Source organism: Furipterus horrens, unplaced genomic scaffold (genome assembly GCF_987537825.1).
Source record: "Furipterus horrens unplaced genomic scaffold, mFurHor1.1.pri manual_scaffold_4, whole genome shotgun sequence".
Lineage (NCBI taxonomy): Eukaryota > Metazoa > Chordata > Mammalia > Chiroptera > Furipteridae > Furipterus > Furipterus horrens.
The window spans coordinates 85,231,084-85,255,250 of record NW_028327174.1 but is presented as its reverse complement, the minus strand read 5'-3'; the positions used below and the strand labels follow the sequence as shown (position 1 = coordinate 85,255,250).

Below are 24,167 nucleotides of genomic sequence, written 5' to 3'. Positions count from 1 at the left end.
TTCATTTCTTCCTGGTTCTTGTTAATAGTTTCTATGTCCTTCTTTATGGTGGTGTAGTTCTCCGAAAGTTCCCTGTAATTTTCTTGGAGCTGTTGGTAACTTCCTTGGAGGTTGTCGTAGTTGTTTTTGAGGTTGTCGCATATATTGAGCTTCTTCACCACCATTATTTTGAATTCCATGTCTGACATTTGGGCTATGTCTATTCCATCTACCTCTCTTTCTGGGGATTCCTCTTTTCTTTTCATTGGGAAGTTGTTTCTGTGTCTTACCATGTTGGATTTTTCTTGTTTGTTTTTTGTTTTTTGGGGTTTGTCTGCTTTGACTTTCCACTTTTGTGGTATGAGATTCTTTATAAGAGATCTGGGGATTTCAGTGGTGCAGTCTCTTTAATCTCCTGAGCCTGATGTTCTTGGGATACTCTTTATGTCGTTTGTTTATGTTGTCTGGTTATATTTCAGATGCTCTTTGGTGGGACCTTCCTTTTGGCTAGTTGACTAAGAGTCACTCTGTCCACTTAGTCTTGAGTTCTTTTGTGGAGATGCTGTTAAAAACATAAACACACAGCCCAGGCAGGAAACCCTCAAAAATATCCCCCACCCTCTATTCCACTATCATCAGCAAATGAGCCAGTATTAATATAAATGTAGAGAGATTAGGGCTTTTATACTATAGGAAGAATAAATAAGAGTTGTTTTTAAGGAGGAAAAATATGATTTTTGAGAGAGGGGATTATAGATTAATAATAGTAGCAAGTAGTGTCGAGACTACGCAAGACAGTAATATTTACATTATTAATAAAAGAAAAAGAGGGTAGAATGCAGAATATAGTAAGAAAGTGGAATTGTATAGTATTAGATTTATATAGTAGTTATATGCTATATATTTAGTGTGAGAGGTTAAACAAAAGAGACAAAAATTAAAGAGGAAGGATGAAAAGGAGATGGTATGAAACAAATTAGAGATAGTTTAAAAAATGAAATAAAAGTAAAAATTAGAATTAAAATTAGAAATAAATTTTAAAAAATTAAAATACAAATAAAAAAACTAAAATAGAAATAAAAGTTAAACGAAAAAAATAAAAGAAAATTTTTACTCAGTTCAGTCTTTGTGTGCCATCTTCTTTTTCTGGATCCACAGCTGGTCTATTGAGGCGGGCCAGAGGTCCCTGATCCTGGCAGCAGCAGTGTGTGCCTGCGTGCAGTGTTGGTTGCACGCCCGGGTAACACCCGCGCACTTGCAGTGGCCATCATGTTCGTTTTGCCCCTGTTAGAGCCGGCCGGGGTGCTTCTGCACGCGCGCACGGTGGCCTGCGCGATAGCCTCAGGCCTGGCGAGCCTCGCCCCGGGACTTGGTCTCTCGCCTGTTGGGGCAGAGCCCCGGACACTTGTGCACGATGGAAGTGGGCGTCTGTGAGCCATAGCCACCCGCTGTTCCTGCACCTGCCTGGGCGGCACGAGTGGGCTGTGCGCCGGCCTGGCACCTATTGGGGCAGGCCAGGGGTGTCTGCGCACGGTCTCCTGCGTGCCCAGCGGGCCAACCCTGCGTCCATTGGCTTGCTGATCTTATGCCTGTTGGGGTGGGTACAAGGGACACGAGGATGTGCAGCCAGAGGATGAAGGCTCCTCCTCATGCACGCCCCAAGGGGAGGGGAGGGAGTGGGCAAGCGCACTTCTGTGCCTGCGCTCCTCATGAATGTCCTATCACCCCCAACCTTTCCTCCCCTCCCCGTAGCACAGAAGAGGAAAATATAAAGGAAAAACACGTTCTTACATACACAGCAGTACGCTGTTTCTTGTCTCTCAGCACCAGATGCCACCTGGCCCACTCCTGGCTCTGCCAGTGGGCAGAGACCCACTCTCCTCCTCATGCCTCTCTGGGGAAGCCTGTGGTCACTAAAAACTCTTCGTGTACTTCCAGTCGCAGCTCGGGAAGCCAACCCAGTCAGAATTCCTGTCTCATTCCTTTTTCTTCAGCTATGCTCACCAAACAGGTCGTTCCCAGATGGTCTTTTCTGATGCAGCAGTGCCAAGTCTCAACTCCTGCCAGTGTCCAGACACTCACTGAGATGTTCTGTCTGCAATCATTCCAAACTGCAGACGGGTCTCAAGGGCCAGAAAGCGCAGCTTCCCCTCACTCCTCCACCATCTTCAGTAAATAAAATATTTCTTAAAGCATTTAATGTAGAGCTAATATGTTGGTTTTCTACTTTTTTTAAAGTGTATTTTATTGATTATGCTGTTACAGTTGTTCCAATTTCTCTTCCCTCTGCTCCCCTTTGCCCAATAACCCTCTTCCCTCCAGCAATCGCATCCCCCTTAGTTCATGTCCATGGGTCGTGCACGTAAGTTCTTTGGCTTCACCCTTTCGTATACTATTTGTAACATGCCTCCAATGATCTCCATGCCTACGATTTTGTTCCTATTCTGGTTGCTTGCGTGGTTTGTTTTTGTTTTTATCTTTCAGATTCTGTTGTTTATAATTCTCACTGTTTTCATTTTAATGTTCATAGTTTTGATCTTCCTTACCTTAAATAAGTCCCTTTAACATTTCATATAATAAGGATTGGTGATGATGAACTCCTTCATCTTTATTTACCTTGTCTGGGAAGCACTTTATCTGCCTTTCCATTCTGAATGATAGCTTTGCTGTACAGAGTAGTCTTGCTTTTCATCACTTTGAATATATTTTGCCAGTCCCTTCTTGCCTGCAGTTTCTTTTGAGATATTAGCTGATAATCTTTTAGGGAGCCCTCTGTAAGTAACTCTCCTCTTTTCTCTTGCTGCTTTTAAGATTATCTCTTTATCTTTAACCTTTAGTATTTTAATTATGATGTGTCTTGGTATGGCCCTCTTTGGGTCTAGCTTCTTTGGGACACTGTGCTTCCTGGACTTGTATGTCTACTTCCTTAACAAAATTAGGGAAGCTTCCCTTCATTATTTTTTTATGTTAAGTTTTCAATTTTTTTTTCTTCCTCTCCTCTTTCTGTTACCCCTAGGATTCGGACGTTGTCACGTTTAAAGGTGTCCCAGAGGTTCATAAGTTCTCTTTGTTTTTTTGAATTCTTGTTTCTTCATTGTGTACTGGTTGTTTATTTCTTCCTTATGTTCCAAATCATTTATATGAACCCCAGCATCTTTTCCTTCACCAGTTGTTTCGTGTGAATTTTTCTTCATTTCACTTTGTATAGCCTTCACTCCCCTTATGCATTTGTCATACTCAATCATTTCTCTGGGCATTGTTATCACCAGTGTTTTGAATTCTTGCATCTGTTAGGTTGGCTAGCTCTTCCTCGCTTAGTTTTCCCACTGGAGCTTTGATCTGCTCCCTCTTTGGGGCCATACTTCTCTCTCTCCTCAACTTGACAGGTTCCTGTGTTTGCCTCTGTGTCTTAGGTAGAGCTGTTGCACCTGTTATGTTGTAAGCGGTGGAGCCTTAGGTATTCGTCGGTGGAGCAGTGTGGGGCGACCAGTTTCACCATCTTGTAGTGCTGTATGTGGGGGAGGGGTCAGAGAGGGAACAATGCCACTTGCTCAGCACTCATCCCTTTTCCCATCACTTCATCTGCTTCCCATATTCAAGTGGCACCCCTGTACCTGTTGCCCTAGTCATGGTTCCTAGAGTGGGTCGGTTTGCAGATGTTCTAGGACGAGCAGTTGGGGGACCCTCTAAACAGACTCTCATGAGAGACAGGCAGTTACTTCCACCGCCCCAATGCCCTCTGGTTTTCACAGCCAGAAACCATATGGCTTTATTTTCCCGGCACTAGAATCTTGAACTGCATGGTTTGGTCTGGAACTGGGATCACTCCCCAGGGGTCCCTCCTGGCTTTTATAATGTGTGACAGCTCTTTCCGATGGCTGGCCACAGCCACTGCCTTGCTGCTTCCACCACCACTGTCACGCCGCAACTCCGCCCCTCCTACTTGTCTGGATGAGTATTGCTTCTTTATATCTTTGTTTGTTGGATTTCCATGCAGTTTGACTTTCTGGTAGTTCTGGTTATTTTTGTTTTAAGGAAGATATAATCCTTCTTGTTGTTGTGGAAGGAGGAAAAACATGTCTACCTATACCTCCACATTGCCTGGAAGTCCCCAAGTGTACACTTCAAATGGATGTGGTAATGCATGTAAATTATTCCTCAGTAAAGTTGATAAGGAGAAAAGAACAGACACATGCCCCCCGATAAATTCCGAAGGAAAAACAAACAACATCAGGGTTGTACAGGAAGTTCTAAAGTCCTGACAACTTGTTTACATGTTTCTTTAGTGAAGACCCTGGCAGGTAAGTCTGGGGGTCCCAGAGTGGTGGGGAGATGGCTGAAGCAAAGGTGAGTGCACATTTGTACATGGTAAGAGGTGGGGAGACAAGAGATCCAAGACAATGTGAAAAGCAAGGGAGAGTGTTCAGCCCCCTAAAATGTACCTCTACTTCCTAACCACAAGCCATCAATGAGATGATCAAAACCACACACTCAGATGATTAAAATCACACACTCACTGAGGGACCACTGAAGCTGCAAAGTAATTCATAAAGAGCTGTAAGGTGTACAGTCTCACATTATTAAAAAACTACCCAAAATGTTTAAAGATTTAACACCTGAAAATCAGAACAGCCAGGTAGCACCAATCCCAATTCTACATGAGTTAAAAACCATGCAGCTGATAAAAGTCAATTGTTCTAGTCAAGAATCACAGGTGATCACTAACACCAACTCCAAGCCATTCTCTCTGAAGGCACAGAGAGTTCTCAAAAGGCAGACAGGAGATTGAAAGGGGAACAAGTCAATTAGGCTCCCTAGAGTAATCCAATCAAGAACAATGGGTCTCACATTTGTTCGGCTGACAGTGACACAGTATATTTATATATTGTATAGCAACATTAATAATTGTTATGTCAGAGATCATTTCACATTTTATTCAAACATTCCTACTGCCACTAGTAGCTGTCAAAGGTTTATTTAAAATGAGGGAAATGTGCCCTGCCTGGTGTGGCTCAGTGGATTGAGCGCTGGCCTGCAAACCAAAAGGTCACCGGTTTGATTTCCAGCCAGGGCCCATGTCTTGGTTGCAGGTGAGGTCCCAGGCTTGGGGCGTGGGAGAGGCAACTGATCAATGTTTCTCTCCCTTTCTTCTTCCCTTTCCCTCTTTCTAAAAACAAATAAGTAAATTTTAATGGAGGAAATAGAAGGGAAATGGCTAAGGACAGTGTGGTATATTAGCTTATAATATTTGATACCATTAAAATAATTATTAACACTACTGCAACATGGAAACAGGATCAAATATCAGTGAACTATGCTCTATCTACAAATGTGCACATATGAAAAGAACTAGAGAAAACTGGAACAAATAAAACTTGCTTGTTGTTATACGCAGATACCAGTTACTGTTGCTGTGGTGGTATCTGTGTCGTATAAAATACAAATTAAATATTTACAAATGTAAAAAAGTTAGCACACTTACCACAGCAGGATTGCCACTACTGATCAGCTGGCTGACTTCGTGAAAAATGCTCTTGCAGTCAATTGACTTATCAAGTGAGCCTCGTTTTACAATTACTGCTACTGCTAAGAGAATCTGTTCCCGAACATACTTCTGGAGGCTGTAAAACATAAAGATCAAAGTGAAAACCATTATATAAAAACACTACAAAATTTCTCAATATGTCTGTAACTCCTAAAGACCCCACTTACATCTGAATGGAGTGTAGCCTACCAGTTATGCACAGACTCCAAAGCCAGAAGACCTGGGTGCAAATCCGCATTCTATCTACTGACTATGTCGTCGGCAGCCGTCCGTCTCGAGAGACGATGGTGTAGCTTCTTAAGAGTCTATCTGCACCGCCGAGAATGGCTGTGCAGTCCGACTCGGGAGTGACACGGTATCTGTCTCCTCCCGTGTTGAATCGACATCTTGCGATGACGCTGGAGTGTCCTCTCCAGTGAAGCTGAAGCTACAGAGCCTGGGCAGGGTGATATGGAGGGTCTGCTGTTGCCCATGCAGCAGACCCCCCCTCTCTTCGCAGCTGAAGGATCCAAGGGAAAGACGGAGTCAATACAGCTTGGCTTCAGGTGCGCCGCAGGAGTTGCCGGTGTTGACTACAACGTCAAACCGCCTTAGGGACTCCGGCTCCGGATTTTCTGTCGGGGTTTACTCCCTTAGCCTTTCCCCTGAAGAGGTATGCCGCAAGGCAGCGGAGGTTTTTTGGAGTCAGAGTTTTCCTTCTGACTATGAGACCCTAGGTAAAACAGTTAACACTAAAGACTCTCAGTTTTCTCTTCTATGAAGTGTGAACAACAGTAGCAGGTTGTTACAAGAATTAAATTTTCTCAAAACTGTGGCCAGTGCACACTAAACACTATATTAGTGTTAGCTGCATCAGGCAGTGTTCGATAGATGTAAGTCAGCCCACTAAGAGCCAGATCAAGATTCCTCCAATTAACAGAGAAATCCTGACCTAATATCCACCTCCAACCACTACTATAATCTTAAATCCATTTCCTTTAATGTGGAAAGGCAATACACTAGCTATCCAAGACACAACACTATAGAAATATGCAAATGCTAAAAAGTCTTTTTAAAACTCTCATCTTTAAGTTCTGTTCCTCAATGGGGTGGCAGAAAGCACTGGTCCCAAGCAGAGGCATTCTACAAAGCCCATTAGACCACAAGGGCATAGAGATTTAGCTGACTTTCCACAACTGTTTCTTAAAGGTAAGGATCAGAAAACAACCCTGAACTTCACAATCCAGACTCTAGAATGTGTAAGAGGATAACCACCATGTACCCTTGGAATAAAACACAAATTCCTTTTCATTTTAATTTTTCAATTACAGTTTCAGGTGTATAGCATAGTGGTTAGATAATCATATAATTTACAAAGTGATCACCAGATAATTCAAGTACTCAGCTGGCACTACACAGTTATTACAATATTATTGACTATATTCACTAAGTTGTACTTTACATCCCCGATTTTGTAACTACCAATTTGTACTTCTTAATCCCTTCCACTTTTTCACCATCCCCCAACCCACTCCCATCTGGCAACCCTCAGTTTGTTCTCTGTGTCTTATGAGTTTGTCACTGTTTTGTTTGTTGGCTTATTTTTCTCTTTAGATTCCACATATAAGTGAAATCATATGGTATTTTTCTTTCTCTAACTGACTTGTTTCACTTAGCATAATATCCTTTACATCCATCATGCTCTTGCAAAAAAAAAAAAAAAAAAAGAAAAAAAAAAAATCCCCAAATTCCTTCTCGTGGCTTATAAGCAGTGTGACCCAGCCCAGCTTTCCTGGGACTAGTTTACTTGCTATCCAGCATAATTATTAACATTGCTTTCTTCTACTCTGAAAAGTGTCCCCATTTGGACATAAAGGATATGGTCACTCTCTCCTAAGGCCCTTCATGGCTGGGTACCCATTTCCCTGTCTGATCTCATCCCTTTCACACACACTCAAAACTGCAGATGTACTAAGCTTCCTTCAATTCCTGGCACAAGTGTCATGTACTCTCAGTCCTCTGTATCGCTTTGCCTTCTGCTCAGACCATGATGCCAATTTGTCTAGACAGCATCCCTGAACAGCACCCCTTCACCTGGCTGGTCATCACTAAGGAGGGTTCTCCCACACCTCTCTGTTATTACACAAAGCATCTGTTACCATGGGTTTTAACATTATCTCCCAGATCGGCCCCCATGTTAGGCCTGCTACTGTTGTCCCAAGGTAAAGTACACTGCCTGCCACATAATAGGTATTTGTTAGATATTTATGCAAATGAATGACCACATGTCCTTGTGTCTAGACTGGAAAAGTGGAAAAGTGTTCCTTCAAAGCAGACTTGAACCATTTATTAAGCAAATAAACAGAGAGATCCTATTAAGGGCAAGAATATGAGTTGACCAAAGGAAATTTTTGTAGTTTTGGGGCAATACATAGTTTCAAATACACTCACTGACTACTACTAGAAAATGCATATAAAGCGGAATACTATTACTAGGAATGTACAAAAAGCTAGTTTTAAATACCTCTATTGACAAGCATTATAAATTACTAGGAAAATAAATAATAATAGCTAACATTTACTGGGTACTTATAATGTACAAGATTTTTATATAAACTAACTTTACAAAATTTAATAGTTAATCCTCACAACAATCTTTTGAGTAAAGTATTATTCGCTCTATTTATAATCAGAAAAACAATATGCAAAGAGGTGAAATAATTTGCCTAAGGTCACAGATTTAAAATTGGAAGAGTGGGAGTCCTTTCCTCAACCATTATTCTACACGGCTTCTTTTAAAAAGTGTAGCTGCATTATACTCTACGCAAATTTTACCTTAATTAGGAGGAAAAACAGAAAGGAAAAAACTCTGTGCACAAAATGGTAGTGTTCTAATTCTAAATAACCTGCAGTATTTGACCTATGCAGTCAGTAACCAAACGTTGCAACTTGACTCTAATCCACCCTGTAGGGCATCCTACCAGATAAAAATATATGTCATGAAAGACAAAAAAGGCAGACTGTTCTATATTAAAGAGACTACAGAGACAAGACAACTAATTACAATATATAATCTGTGATTAAATCCTGGATTGAAAAACTACAACTACAAAGAAGGAAAAGTATATAAATAACATTATTCATACAAATCTGAATACAAAATTAGAATTACATTAGATAACAGAGTATGAAGATGATACCCATAGGAGTCATGCTGAAGTGTTTAAAATGAAGCATCTCCCTGGCTGGTGTGGCTTAGCAGACTGAGCACCAGTCTGCAGACTGAAGGGTTGCCAGTTTGATTTCCAGTCAGGGCACATGAATGGGCTGCAGGCTAGGTCCCCAGGTGGGGGCATGAGACAGGCAGCTGGTTGCTGTTTCTCTGGTACATCGATGTCTCTCTCCCTCTTTCTCCCTCCCTTCCCCTCTCTCTAAAAAATAAATAAATAAATCTTTTTAAAAACTAAAATAAGTAAAATGAAGCATCACAGTTTCTGCAGCATCTTTTCAGATGGTTCAGGAGCAAATGCATATATACGTACAGACATAATATATACATACACTGAGGGAGATCCAATATGACAGAACATTAACTGAGCCCCTGCTAGGGAAAGGGCATGTGCATGTTCACTGTATGACTTTTTTTTATAACCAACTCTACGGTAGCTCCTGAACTAATCAAAATGATATAAGGGTGAGGTTATTTTGGATAATACAAGAAATCACACATATACACACAATCAAAATTTGCCACACCTTTAAGTCTACCAAGCTCTCCAGAGCTCAGTAGTTTCCCTGTTGGTAGGAGGAGGGACTGTGATAAATGAACAGCTCCAGGGCAAGCTAGTATCACACCCAAGTGACCTCATCAAACAACAAATATAATTTAAATAAAGAAAACCAGTATGAAAAAGGAAAGATTTGAGACTAGAGCAATTTTGTCTTATTCTGTTAAAACCAGAAAAAAATAAGCCATTCCCTCCCCTCATCTATATGTACAACTACTCATCTATAGAATACATTATCCATTAAGCCTGAAATGCTAACAAGCTAAGCAAACCCTGGCATTTTACTCACACATCTTCTAGATGTAAAGCAGTCAGCACTTAACTGAGTGCTAAAATCATGCCAGTATTATGATTAAATGTTACAAACTGAGGGACTGTTAGTGAACAGTATATAGGAAGGAAGGTGTAGCAATATGCTCTAAATTCTTTTTAAAACTTATGCTTTAATGTTTTATCACTGTTAGTAGACACTCCTCATTGCCAAAATTTCTAATTATGTAACATTCTCTTCACTGTTCTTGGAAATAAACAGCATGTATGCAAAAAGTACCCAACAGCACAACGAGCACATAGACTACACTGCCTCTTCTTAGAAGAAAGCATGGTATTTAAGGGACTTAGGAAAAGTAGTAAATGAATCTTTCCTCAAAAGTGGTGTGGCTGACAATTTTCCTCATATTAGAGAAAACCATAAATAAATAAATGTCCACAATTTTGTAAATTGTTTAAACACTACAATGTATAAAAATGAAAATAAATTCACCTTCACCCCATACCTCAAACATGAGCCCCTCTCCAAAGCAACTGTTAAAATAATTTGGTCCTTTTTTCTTCTACATCGTTTTTACATAACGTGCATTTCTATACACATACTTGATTCCTCCCCTCACACGTCTAGGGATATTCACCTGTTTTATAATACTTGCCAAGCACCAAAAAAAGAACAGGTACAAAGGCTTTTGAACTGAGTCCAAAATGCAACACAAAACCTAACATCCAGCACAATCTTTTCAAAGAAACAAAACAATATCGGAAGCTCAAATAAAAATCATTACTTCCTTGGGATAGTGAGCACACAATATACAGATGATGTATTGTAGAACTGCACCCCAGAAACCTATATAATTTTATTAACCAATGTCACCCCAATAAATTCAATTTAAAAAATAATTATTTCAATGGGTAGGAAAACAAGCTACAATCACATGTATGGGTTTTTAAAATATGAGCCCCACAGAGCTTAACCACAATGTCTATCACTAAAAATTAAAGAAGAACAATGAGAAAAGCTCCAAAGGATAGGCTTCGCACAAGTGTTTCTGCAGAACCTCCTCTGTGTACTTACTTGGGCCTCTGTAAGACATAGGTTAAAAGGAATGTTCGCAGGGACTCGATGCTGCCCTTTTCCAAGAGAATCCACTCTCGGACCACTGCCTCCATGATGGCCGTGGCAGCTTGAAAGAGGACATAGTCCACCTTGCTTGTTTCTGAGGAGAGAATTAGACACTTTCTGTAAACAGCAGCTCATCTTCCCTTTAACACACTGCATTTATTAATTTTAAAACAGAACTTTTCAGACAAGGAATAAGATGGTTACCTGTTCTTTTATTTAATCCAGTGACCTTGCTCTAGCACCACAAAGAGGTTAGTTCCTCTCAGAAGACACCTCAGGCAGGTGGCAGCTAATCCCCGATCACAATTTTCACAAACTTTCCTCACCTCTCTTCAACTGTTACTTCCAAAGCATGAAGAACTAAAAAATAACACAGCTTTAAAAAAAATAAAATAAAAATATAAAGCAATCAGAAAACTTCCTAAGAGATTCTCACCCTGTGCAAAACAGAACTTGGTATCTGCAAAATACCTTAATAAACTAGCCTTTGAACATTACTATTTGTGATGAGCCACGCTGTTCAAATATTTCAATTTAAGTAATAAAGCTTTCAGCAGGATGACTCATCTCCAATAGCAAGTTCAGAAATAAATACAATCATACTTAAGTAAACTTTCTCAAAATATTAAAAAAAAAAAAAAGCACATTTACACGAGGTGAGAAGTTCTTCTGAATTTTCTGATTGCAATACTGATCAAACTGAGTAAAATCCCAAAGCTACACTTAGAAAGATCCAGCCTTAGCTAGCAAGTGATAGTACCTGAACTAAAACCTAAATCCAGAGTGGACAAAAATAGAAAATTAACATACCTAAAAATATTTTATCTTAATTTTCTATTTTCTTTTATTCACCAATACAACTGCAGTCAGTTTGTAAACAGTATTATAAAAAGGAAGAAACAGTCAAAATAAAGTCAAGAAAAAGTGGAGATTTCCTGAAGCTCTAAAAATTAATCATGGTGTGAAATTTATGAAAGTCTATGATTAGACTGCAAGTTATTTGCCCAGGTCACTGGACATGAGCATCTGAAAGCCATGAGAGATTCATTCCAGGCAGAGAATGGCACCTTCAAGAAATTACTAGAAGAGACTTCCAGCCAAAATGGAAGCCTAGACTGACATGCTCCATCTCCATCCACAACTAAGAAGGACTACAATTACCGCAAAACCAGAAACAACCAGAAGTTCCAGAAAATAAAGCTACATGAAAGTCCAACATATGAAGTTATAAACAATTGGTGCTCGTCCGGATGGGTAGAAGGGATGAAGCCAGGGCAGAGAGATCAAGCTGTGCTGCGCGCGGCAGCTGCAGCTATGAGTGGTGGGACTGTGGTAAGCACAGATACCCGTATTTAAGGGGAGGCGAGAAGCGCCAGGCGAGCACCCCCAGCTGCAGTCCAGACCCATGAGCTCGCGATTCCAACTCCGGGGAAGACAGACTCCCATTGCCTTGGACTGTGAGGCCCAGAGTGTGTGGGGATGGAGGAGGCGGCTCCTGGTCTCTCAGCGGAGCGTGAATGGCAGGAATCTATCTTGGACCCCAGCACCCACACAAAGCACCACAGTGTGGTGAGCAGGGTCGACCTATAAGTGAGGAGTGCACGGGGCTCCGCCCCCGATAGCGTAGGAGGTGTGACAGCCCTGCCCAGGAAGGAAAGGTAAACAAACCTGTCAGGATGGTGGAGATAATGATAGAGATACCAATCATGCAGCTGACCAGAAAGCAAACACATGAATTAATGAACAAACAGATAATCTTTCTGAGACTCAGTTCAGACTATAGTTATAACACAGTTTACTGAAATAACGGCGGGACTTAATCAAGACGGGGAAGGAATGAAGGCTAGTCCTGCTGAAATGAACAAAACACATACGAAACAAGTGATGAGGGAAGGAAAACTAGGGATCAAATCAACAAATCAGAACATAGGGAAGGAACAAACAGTCAACCAGTGCAGAAAGAGGAAACAAAAAGTGAGGAAAATGAGAAGCTCAGAAACTTCTGGGACAACTGTAAGAGAGCGAATATCCGAATTATAGGGTTGCCATAGGTGAAGAAGAAGAACTAGAATTAGAAAAATTATGTGAAAAAATAATGAAGCAGAACTTCCCGAACTTGGGGAAGGAACTGGACTTAACAGGTCCAGGAAGCACAGAGAGTTCCAAATAAACTGGACCCAGGGAGAACCACACCAATACACATTATCATCAAAATGTCAGAAATTAAGGATAAAGAGAGAATCTTAAAAGCAGCAAGAGAGAAGAAGAGAATTACATACAAAGGGGTCCCAATTAGACTATCAGCTGATTTCTCAAAGGAGACTCTGCAGGCAAGAAGAGACTGGCAAGAAATATTCAAAGGAATGAAAAGCAAAAACCTACAGCCACGATTACTCTATCCAGCAAAGCTGTCATTCAGGATAGAAGGACAGAGAAAGTGCTCCCAGGACAAAATAAAACTGAAGGAGTTCATTAGATCCAAACCACTATTATATGAGATGTTAAAGGGACTTGTTTAGAAGAAGGAAGATTAAAACTATGAACATTAAAATGAAAACTGTATTACAACAACCAAAAACAGAAGCTAGGGAATCGAAACAAAGGCAAACTAAGTAGGCAACGAGGTGAGAAAAGAATTATAGGTATGGGGAACATATAGGGGTGAGGTCAGCGGGGAGGGAGAAGGGAGGAAAGGGAGGGAGATGGTACAGGAATTAAGAAGCATAGTAGGAGGGAGTGGAGTAGACAGGAAGATGTTCAGAAGAACTATATGCACAACCAATGGGCATGGACTATGGGGGGTACGAAAACTGGAGGGAGGGGGGGGTCACTGCGTGGAGGGGAGAAGAGGGACAATAAATTGGGATAACTGTAACAGCATATTCATAAAACATATTAAAAAAATTATTAGAAGAGCATGAAGATACACAGTCAGGCATACCCTTTTCTCTCTTATTCAAGGTTGAATCATTTAAAAATCTTACAAGTAATCTTGACACAATTAGCCATAAAAATGTAAATTCCTATTACATTACCTAGGAATTTTGAAAATACCAAAACTAATAAAAGGAACCAAACTGGAACTTTTTTAACGTTTAATTATTCCATGATATCTTAACAGGAATTCTAATTGAGATGATAATCAAAACTCATAAAAATTTAGAAATATTAAAATTTAATCAACAAATAAAGCAACAGATTCCAAACTGTAAACTTATAATGAAAAGATGTATTTAAAGTTCCAGGAGAAAAACAAGTATTTTATTCGAAGAGGATTTCAAACAGAAACCAGCTAAATCTATTTAGATCCACTAAGGAACAATACAGTACTGCTTCATAAAAGTAACTCAAATAATCTCATTATGAATCTCTTTTTGAAACAAAACGATGGTTTCTACTTAACTTCATATTCCATTACAACACAAAAAATTTTAAGAATGAGAAACCTGAAATCCTGAACTATGGATTTTAACAAGGAAGCAAAATCTTAGGGTGTCACAGAATTTAGAACTAGAACTCCAAAGATCATCTACTCCAATAACTGCATTTTATAGTTAAAGGAACTAAAGCACCAAGAGAGGAAGAAAGAAATCCAAGATCTCGTGACGAGTGTGTTCCCTGAGCAATACTGATCCACCCGTAAATGCACATGCTAACGAAGGTAACAAGCATCTTCTGGTCTCCAAGAGCAATGAAACATGCTTACTCCTAACTATCTGTGCTGGGGGGACAATTACAAAAGGTGAATGACATTCAAAGTTATCAAGGTAACTCTTCCTGTTGGGTATTGAATGAAGATCTCTATATTACTACCCCCATAAGAAGCTCTCTAAGAACGAAGGAATCTGGAAAAAAGAAAGCCAAATCCCCAATTTCAAAGAAGGAATTTTCCTACCCTAGTAAATTACCCTTTCCCACGAAAACTGTCATTAGCCTTCACATACAGCACTCGCCCCTAACCCAAATGTGCAAAAGCTGCTTGCAAGAGCACTGGCCACTTGCAAGTAGGACCTGGAGTACATGAGGCTTATTATTCTCTCTGCAGGAGAGATGCTGGAAATGGCTACATCTTTACAAGGAATTCACTTTCATCTGGAATTTTTAATACTTAGAATGGCTTTCCACTGACAAGGGCACTGCCCAGATGACCAATTATTTTAGGATACTTTGATTTCTTATCACAGTAACTTTTATATTAATTATATATCTTTATCTTGTCAGTCATCTGAAACTGGACAGACCCATGAAGACAAAAGTTCAAATGAAGTAAATGTAAGAGAGGAAAAGTATATATAGTAGTCCCTCTCTATATCGCAGTTCACTTATCGCGGCCTCACTGTATCGCAGGATTTTAAAAAATACTATATTTAATTATTTATCACAGATTTTTCGCTATATCGCTGGATTTTGTGGTACTGTATACATATATTGTTAAAGTTACGTAGGTTTAAGAGTGTAGAATATCTTTAAGAACATAAGTAGTGTTTATAAAAGTGTGGAAAAGGTTAATAAGGGAGTGGGAAAGGTTAATAAGGGACTGGGAATGGTTTATAAGTGTGTGGGAAGGGTTTATAAAGCCTTAAAATATATATAAATACTAAAATAAATGTAAGGTTCCTACTTTGTGGATTTTCACCTATCGCAGGGGGAGGGGGTCTAGAATGTAATATCCGTGATAAGTGAGGAAATACTGTACTACATTCTGATCAGAAAATATTTTTTTAAAAAAGAAAACCCCAGTAGTCAAGCCCTGATGTCAGTGACAACAATCACCTCCCTGGCCTTAAAGTACACGTGGTGTAAGCCCCCAAGTGTACTTAATGATAGACACACATGAACACCACCCTACAATAAGTCTCTCATTTCCTTTGGTTTTATTTTGGCTACTTCTGAGATAACAAATGAAAGAAATCCATTTTTCCCTGAGAGAAAAACAAAAGAATGTCACAAAGTTACCTCCAAGAGTGCTGAACCAGTCCCTCACTGTCTGGGAGTATAATATTTTGTTTTTTGTTTTTTTTTAAGATTTTTTATTTATTTACTTTTAGAAAGACAGGGAGGGAGTGACAAGTGCAAGGAGAGGGAGAGAAACATGCAACGAGAGATACATCATCAGTTGCCTCTCACATGCACCTAAATGGGGACCTGGTCCATAATCCAGGCATGTGCCCTCGCTGGGAATCGAACCGGCGACCTTTTTTTTTTGATTCTCAGGCCAGCGCCCAAGCCACTGAGCCACACCAGCCAGGGTTAATAGTTCTTGAACAAGAAGAGAAGGCAGTTTTTATGAAGGAACATTTCATCCTACAAACCTAGAAAATTCCTAAGTGCCAAAGACACCTGAGAGTGCTCCTGACACAATGCACAAGCATGCAACATGCACATGCACACAGGTGTGTGCATACACAGAAAAGAGTGAAAAAATTAAAACTAGAATGTAAACAAAAGAATAAGACAAGATAATGAGGAAAAACAAGAAACATAATAAAACTTAAGTGAGAAGGGGAAAGGAAGAATTTTAAGAGGCCAAAAAAGAGAAGCATCAAGGAGAAAGTTTCCCCTTTATCAGACTGTATTACCCAGACATTCTACAAAAATGACATAAAATCCCTAAACAAGAATGTGAAAATTCTGAATTGTGACTGACTGCCACTTGCATGAGAAGTCTTCTTAGAGGAATTAACCCTTCTGTGCTGGTGGCAACCGAGGACGGAGTTAAAGATATTCTGTTAAATTTAGGTGTAACATTAATGTAACACAGGGCTTGGCAGTACATTAATGACTGTAATATATGCACTCGGGCTTTTAAATAGTTTATGTATCAAAACCCAAACTGATTTTAGAAGCACAACTGGAACTGGCAATATTCTTCTTTAAAAATTTTTACCAGAAAAACAAGTTTTCCAAAACAAGCTCATATCATAACAAAGCAACAATACTTAATAAATACATACTCGAAAAAAGAAAGAGTGGTATAAACAAATACACTCTAATAAAATACTTATAACTAAGACCAACTTCTTCTCGCCTAGTACAGAACGACAACTGAATTACAACAGGAAGGCAGATGAAACATGATGGAACCTAGTTAATGTAACCATTCCCAGATTAGTTTTAGGTGCCAGTTTAACACAATGATTTTCTAAATCCATTAATGCTGAGCAATTTCCAGGCAGTAAGGATGAAGGATGAAGTAAGCCTCCCTTACATTCTTAAGGCTGGTGTTTAGTTCTGCTTCTTTTAATAGCTCTGAGTTAAATATTCTTCACAGGCATACAATAAATTTTCTTAGTGCCAGAAACAAATTCGACACTCAAAAAAAAGTTTTCAAAACGTCCCCTTTTGGAATTTAAAAGGTGGTTATTAAAGCTGCTCCTTTAACAATGAGATCTACCTCCTGGGTGGGAGAGAGCCACTTTCACCACCACTGCTAGCTCCTTGCAAACAAAAAATAGCATTTTTTTAAGCTTGTCATACTTTTAAAAATTCATTTGATATAAGGTAAAGGGGCCATGACATTTACCCAACTGTCTACAAAGTGGTTTTCTACGTTGTTACGACATATGCACCACCCAACAACTCAAGACAGCTGAATCTATGAAGGAACATGACGTCACTGTTTCCATTTCACAGGTGAGAAATGGGAACAGTGACTCAGAGAGGCTGACTCCTCAAGGTGACAACATGCAGCAGATACCACTGGCACTGGCACCTCCCACTGTCTACCCAGAGCTTTTCCACCCCAATTATTCTAACAACTCTCATTTATAATCCCATATATGTAGAGCATTTTTACATATTAACTTTAATTGTGGGAGATTTCAATCTGGAAACAAGAGTACAGGTGTCTAACAGATAAGGCAAAGCACAAGATAGAAAGGCCAGATATTTTAGTTCCTAATACTCAACTAACCAATTCTGTGGTGATGAATAACAGCATTTCAGAGACTTAAATATATATGACAAAAAATGGCTCCAATTAAAAAAGAAAGAGTGAGCCAAGGTTATAAAATACCTAAGAGGCAGAAGACTATATACATACATCAGAAAATACCATCTTTGGAAAGAGATAATTTCTGTACATATGTCAGATATAAAGTACTCATAAAACTTTTTTTTACCAGAGTAAAAATCAATGCTTCATTTTAGGAGATACAGTGATAGCCTACACAGAACTGACTAATATTCACTAAGCAAGCTGAGTACAAAACACACGGTTTTAAAAAGGAATTGTAGAAAGCTTCAAAAACAATCTAAATTTTAAAATACTGGGATAAGATATAGTAATTTCCTATAATAAATGATATCACATTTGAAAACAATTTTTAAAATATTAGATGTTTTCCCCCACTCTTAACAGCCTTCAAATTAGAATCAATAATAAAACAAATGATTAAACACTGTATCTCGCTGAGGAAAATCCAAAGTTAAAAAAGTTTTTCTGTCTGGCTATATGAGATACCTTTGAAGCCACTTCAGTAGAATGATTATTAATGAAAAATTATAATTGTATAAACTTGCTTATTTTAAAAGCAATTAAAAATATCTAACATTCAAGACAGAAAAACTAGAAGTGATTATGCAAAAATATTTTAAAAGTGAGTACTTACCCAAAATATGCTTGCAAACTGCAAATGGTGACTTGGATTTTCTAAATGATAAGAATATGTGCTCTGCATGCTGGCGTTGCTCACTGTTGACCATGGAAGGTGGCGCCTTGACAGTTAAGAGAAACAAAAAATAGAGTACACGTGTTCAATAAGAACGGTTAAACAACAGCAACCCTTCTATTCACAATGAGAAAATACTTTCAATTTTAGTGGGCAACAGGAACATAGATTCTTTATTATTCTTATTTTTTAGGAACTATTAATATGAAACTTCAAAATAAATATTTAAAGCATGGTTTCAGGAAAACGGAAGGAATTCCTGGCAAGCAAGGTCTGGGTCAGAATCCTTTAGTTACCTGCATTTTAGAAATATACTTATCTAACATGTTTTTGTATTTTTTAAAACACAGCTAATTTACTGCCTTTTATTCCAAAATACACACTCCATCTAACTTGACCAAGTTCAAAATTTTTCAGAACTGGTGTAACTAAATCCAAAGTTACTTTCCTTTCCTAGTCTGTCCCTGCCTTTGAGTTTTTAAAAGTGGTTACACTTGCCTTTTGAATGAACAAAACTTTTACATCTTCTCTTCCAAAATAAAAGAAAGAAGCTAATTATGATACTTAAGTTGTGACTACAACAGCAGACACAGAGGTCTCATTTTAATTTCTTCTTTTGCTTTTTATCACATGGCATGGTTTGAATCCGTTTTATTTTTCTTAACTTTAAATATATATATGAAAATACCATCTTTGGAATGAGATCTTTGGAATATTCTCTTAATACTTTCTGCTTCTTGTAGGTCTCTTTCCTAGGTTACGGCCACTAACTTAACTTAGTTCACAGCACATTGCACAGCCATTGCACAGCCAGTGTATGCTGGTGGGAGTTGGTTCTGAGGGTTCCCAAATGGCTTTCCAGTCTTTCCGTGTGTACCAGTCTCATATATGGCTGACACCTCAGGATTCTCCCTCAGCCTTCTATCTTCCTTCATGGAACTAGGAGAACCTCCTTGCACTGTCCTGTCTCCAGGGCCCTCTGCAGGAAGAACTATTCTGCATGGCACATCTCAGCTCCTCCTTGCAAGGGATGATTTTCTTACAGGAAACCTAGAATCCACCTATCACAACCTCTTGAAATCTATATCCAGAGTCACAACCCCAGGAGAAAGCTTGAGTTTCTCTTCTCCTGCCAACCTCCTCCTCTTATGGCCTTCCCCACCCCGCCTTAAATTTTACAAGCTTATGACAGTTTGTATATGGTCAGCCAAAGGACAGAAAACCTGGAATTTCTGGACTTTAGCCCACCAGTTTATCTGTCTGAATAACCTACTTAGAGCTAAAACTGGCACCTGTTGCCCCATGCCTTCAGGGTGGTCCAATGGGGCAAGAGTGTGCCACCATCTGAATATCGGGCACTAAGTGGAATGTGGGTGATTTTCATGTCCCTGGCTAGAGTTTCAAGGGTGGGGTGAAAGTTAACTACTACTTTTTTGGCCATAATCTCTTCCCCATTTTTTAAAATTAAATATTGGATCAAAATTGATAATTCAAGCCCTGCCTTCAAAACAATTTTTTTTAGCATTGTTTAGCAAAAACAAAACTCAAAAATTTTTTAGGTATATTTAATTGATTATGTTGTTACAGTAGTTCCAACTTTTTTCCCCTTTGCTCCCCTCTGCCCAGTACCCCCCTTACCTCCAGCAATCCCACCCCCCTTAGTTCATGTCCATGGGTCGTACATATAAGTTCTTTGGCTTTACCCTTTCCTATATTATTCTTAACTACCCCCCCCCGTCTATTTTGTACCAACCGATTATGCTTCTTAATCCCTGCACCATATCTCCATTTCTCTCCTTCCCCACTCCCAGCTGATAACCCTCCAAATGATCCCCATACCTATGATTCTGTTCCTATTCTGGTTTGCTTAGTTGGATTCTGTCTTTATTTTTTAGATTCAGTTGTTGATAATTGTGAGTTTGTTGTCATTTTAGTGTTCATAGTTTTGATCTTCTTTTTCTTAAGTAAGTCCCTTTGACATTTCATATAATAATGCCTTAGTGATGATGAACTAATTGTTTAGCTTCATCTTGTCTGGGAAGCACTTCATGTGCCTTTCCATTCCAAATGACAGCTTTGCTGGATAGAGGAACCCTGGTGGCAGGTTGCTTTTTCATCACATTGAATACTGCTTGCCAGTCCCTGCCTGCCTGCAGAGTGTCCTCTGAGAAATCAGTTGATAGTCCTATAGGCAGCCCCCTGTAGGCAACTCTCTGCCTCTCTCTTGCTGCCCCCAGGACTCTCTATCTTTCACCTTTGGCATCTCAATCATGATGCGTCCTGGTGTGGTCCCCTCTGGGTCCAGCTCACCCAGGACCCTCCTTGCTTCCCAGACCTGTATGTCCATCTCTTTCACAAATTTTGGGAAATTTTCCTCATTTTTTTCAATTCTTGCTTCCTCGTTCTGCACTGGTTGACTTTTTCTTCCTTATGTTCCAAATTATTGATTTGAACCCCAGTTTCCTTCCCTTCACCATTGGTTTTTGTGGTTTTGTGTAGATTTTCCTTCATTTCACTTAGCATAGCCTTCACTTCTTCTCTTATGCATTTGCCGTACTCAAGCATATCTGTCAAGCCTGGGAGCATCTTTATCACCAGTGTTTTGAATTCTGTTTCTGTTAGGTTGTCTATCTCTTCATCTGTTATGTTGGCTATCTCTTCAGTCGCTTAGTTCTACCACTGGAACCTTGATCCATTCCCCCTTTGGGGCCATATTTTTCTGTCTCCTCATTCTAACAGGCTCCTGTGTTTGTTAGCTTCCGCTTCCCAGGTAGGGCTGTCGCTCCTGTTACGTTGTAAGGGGCAGAGCCTTAGGGATTTGTCAGTACAGGGCGACCTGTTTCACCACGTTGTGGCGCTATGTGTGGGGGAGGGGTCCGAAAGGGAACAATGCCGCTTGCCCAGCGCTCGCCCCTTTTCCAGGTAACTCTCTCACTTCTGCACTAGACTGGCGCCCCTCTAGTTGTTGCCCTGGTCATTGTTCCCAGAGTTCGTGGGTCTGCGGACGTTCTAGGACCGTGGGGGGCCCTTTAAAAAAGTGGATTCTGCTGAGACCAGCAGTTTCTGCCTCCACCCCAACCCTCACTGGTCTGCACAGTCAGAAGCAATGAGGCTTGATTCTCCCTGGTGCTGGAACCGTGAGCTGCGAGGTTCGGTGAGGAGCTGGGAACGCTCCCCAGGTGTCCCTCCTGATTTTTTTAAAACGTGTGACTGCGCTTTCTGCCAGTCTGCTGCCGCCGCCGCCGCCGCCGCTGCCGCTGCCACCACCACACCGCGTTCTCTCTGTCCCAGCTCCGTGCCTCCTACCTGTCTGGATGAGTATTTCTTCTTTATATCTTTGTTTGCTGGACTTCCATGCAGTCTGATTTTCTGGAACTTCTGATTGTTTCTAGTTTTGAGGTAGTTGTATTCTTTCTTAGTTGTGGAGGGAGATGCAGCATGTCTGTCTATGCCTCCAACTTGGCCGGAAGTCTGCCCCTACACTTAGAACTTAAAATGTTTTTAACCATTAAAAAAAAAAAAAAAGTATTATCAGGTAATTCTACCTCAAGTTTTCTAAAATCACCATTAAATCATAAAAATTAGGGAATAATAAACTCTGGAATTTACAGAACTCCTATCTAAATAATAATCAGCTAGAAGATCCAGAAATATCTTAATAAAAGTTTCTATAGTCTGCCCATGTTTTTCAATTCTATTTTTTTTTCTAGCAATCTTTTTTCTCAAGATAATATCCTCTCAAACCAGACCTACCTAAGAATATAGTCCCATTATATGGTTTGGTTGTCTTTGACCCATCTGAAGAGACGATACTGCTTGTAAAGCTTACCAATCAAAATTTTACAATTCTGAATTTGGGAGGGTGATGGAGAGGGCAGATGGTAGGAAAATAAGCCTTTGTTATTGTAACCAGTATAAGGTAAGAAATCATAATTTCAATCATAGTCAAAGAATGTGGAAGACAAAAAAAATTTTGCAACCAAGTACATTATATCAATATTCATTATAAACTCTATCAATTATGCAACATCAGTCATTCTAATTTCAGGGAAAATAGTAAAAAAGGAAGGAAGGGGGAAGGGAGTGAGGAAGGTAAAAAAGAAAGACTAACTTCAGTGCTCTGGCCTAAAGGAATTCTTGTAATTAGTTAAAGCCAGTCCCCACTACTATTCTTAATAATATAGCACCCTCTACAGCTCTCTAGGTAAAAATGCAAACATTTCTAATAAAGCATTGTGTCAATTTTTTTTTTTTTTTCTGTGTGGTTGCCTCTCACTCATGCCCCCAACTGGGGATCTGACGTCCAACCTAGTAATGTGCCCTAACTGGGAATCAAACCGGCAACACTTGGCTCGCAGGCCAATGCTCAATCCACTGAGCCACAGCAGCGAGGGCTGTGTCAAATTCTTTAAAACTTTTAAAAAAGCTTTATTAGTAACATATTGTGAACAGCTAACTGCTAAATATATGTTTGTCCTTTCATTTGCAAATTCTTCATTCCCACCATCTTCCCCAATTCAACACGCTGAATTTGTGTTTTCACAAGGATTCCATCATGCATATTTGCCATCATGCATATTTGCTGACTATACCCTGAATACTCAGCACATTACTAAGCACTACCTACCATGCTACACTGCTGTAAGTACAAGTCAACTATGGGTTACCCAGAGAATTTCTGAGTTACACATTCTTTTTTTCTCATCATCTTTGAAAAGCAGCACTACACATACGTAAGTTTGCAAATTAATATGCTAGTTATTCTACAAACAAAAACAGTCCTTAAAGCTAATTGTCTTTGGACACCCTGATATTCACACACTTAATAAAGTACAGGTCTGAATATAATTTTAATATAATAAAAAATGATATCCCATTTATAAAATATCAGACTTCATAAACAATGAAGTATAATCTAAAAGAAAGAAAAGATCTCACTAACTCTCACAGCAGCCCTATGAGGTAGGTGCCATTATGATCCCTATTTACAGATAAGGAAAGTTGTACCAGCCAAAAGCATGTATAGTGATAATCTTTGATTCATTCACTAAAGATTTTAAGTTAATAAGAATTTAATGGATTTTCAGTTTCCTTAAATCTTTGGAACTTACCATTGCTCCTATCTAAATGTAAATCCATAACACAAAATGATACTTTGTTAATTTGTTACTTTGTAAATGAGTGGGCTTTCCATTTCCAATGGTACTGCTGACTAGACACCTTGAACAACTCTTCTAAAGTCAAATTAAAATGGTGAATAAAATATTTCCAAAGATTTTTTAATGTATTGCTGAGCTTACAAGAAATTAAGGAATCCTCAGAAGCTAAAAAGGAAGCAAAAGCAGAGATCCCAAGATGAAAGCAAGCAAACATGCATTCATGCACCCTAAAGATGCGTCAATCCAAGGTACAGAAGACAGGAGACAGAGCAGGGCCCTCTTAAGGAGGGGCTCTAACAGGACATCCCTCCACACAAAGCTGGGATCCTCAGTAGAAGGGTGATTTAAAGAAAAAACAAAAACAAAAAAAGCCATGATGAGATCATTACTCAAAAATTATTTCATTACCCAATATTCTGTGACAAGAACCAGAACCAACTTCTTTTGCTAAAAGGATATGTGACATAGATTGTATACTCTTCCATCATGTCTAAAAAATTTTCTTGACACAGTTCGTAAGTGGACAAATGGTAAAGGTAGGTGTATAAATGAAGGTGATGAAAAAAATTCATTGTCTTGATCATTCTATCTGGCACTTGTAAATCTAAAATGAGAATTACTTATAAAGCAAAGAATATGGCCATTTTCTCTTTA

General features: G+C 39.4%; 1 protein-coding gene across 4 annotated transcripts in view; it reads right to left on the bottom strand.

Moving 5' to 3' along the window:
- The window catches only part of XPO4 (exportin 4), a 126,653-nt gene that overhangs the window by 81,627 nt on the left and 20,859 nt on the right, over window positions 1–24,167 (bottom strand). For 3 of the 4 annotated variants that reach the window (XM_090273687.1, XM_090273684.1, XM_090273686.1), the window contains 3 exons: window positions 18,295–18,400; window positions 10,637–10,778; window positions 5,462–5,600 (listed from right to left, as the gene is read on the bottom strand). In XM_090273687.1, coding sequence (XP_090129813.1) covers window positions 5,462–5,600; window positions 10,637–10,778; window positions 18,295–18,388 — 375 coding nt within the window. In that variant the 5' untranslated portion in view covers window positions 18,389–18,400. Of the gene's footprint in view, window positions 1–5,461; window positions 5,601–10,636; window positions 10,779–10,888; window positions 11,045–18,294; window positions 18,401–24,167 lie in introns of those variants that run through there. The other variant, XM_090273685.1, reaches the window with a different exon arrangement.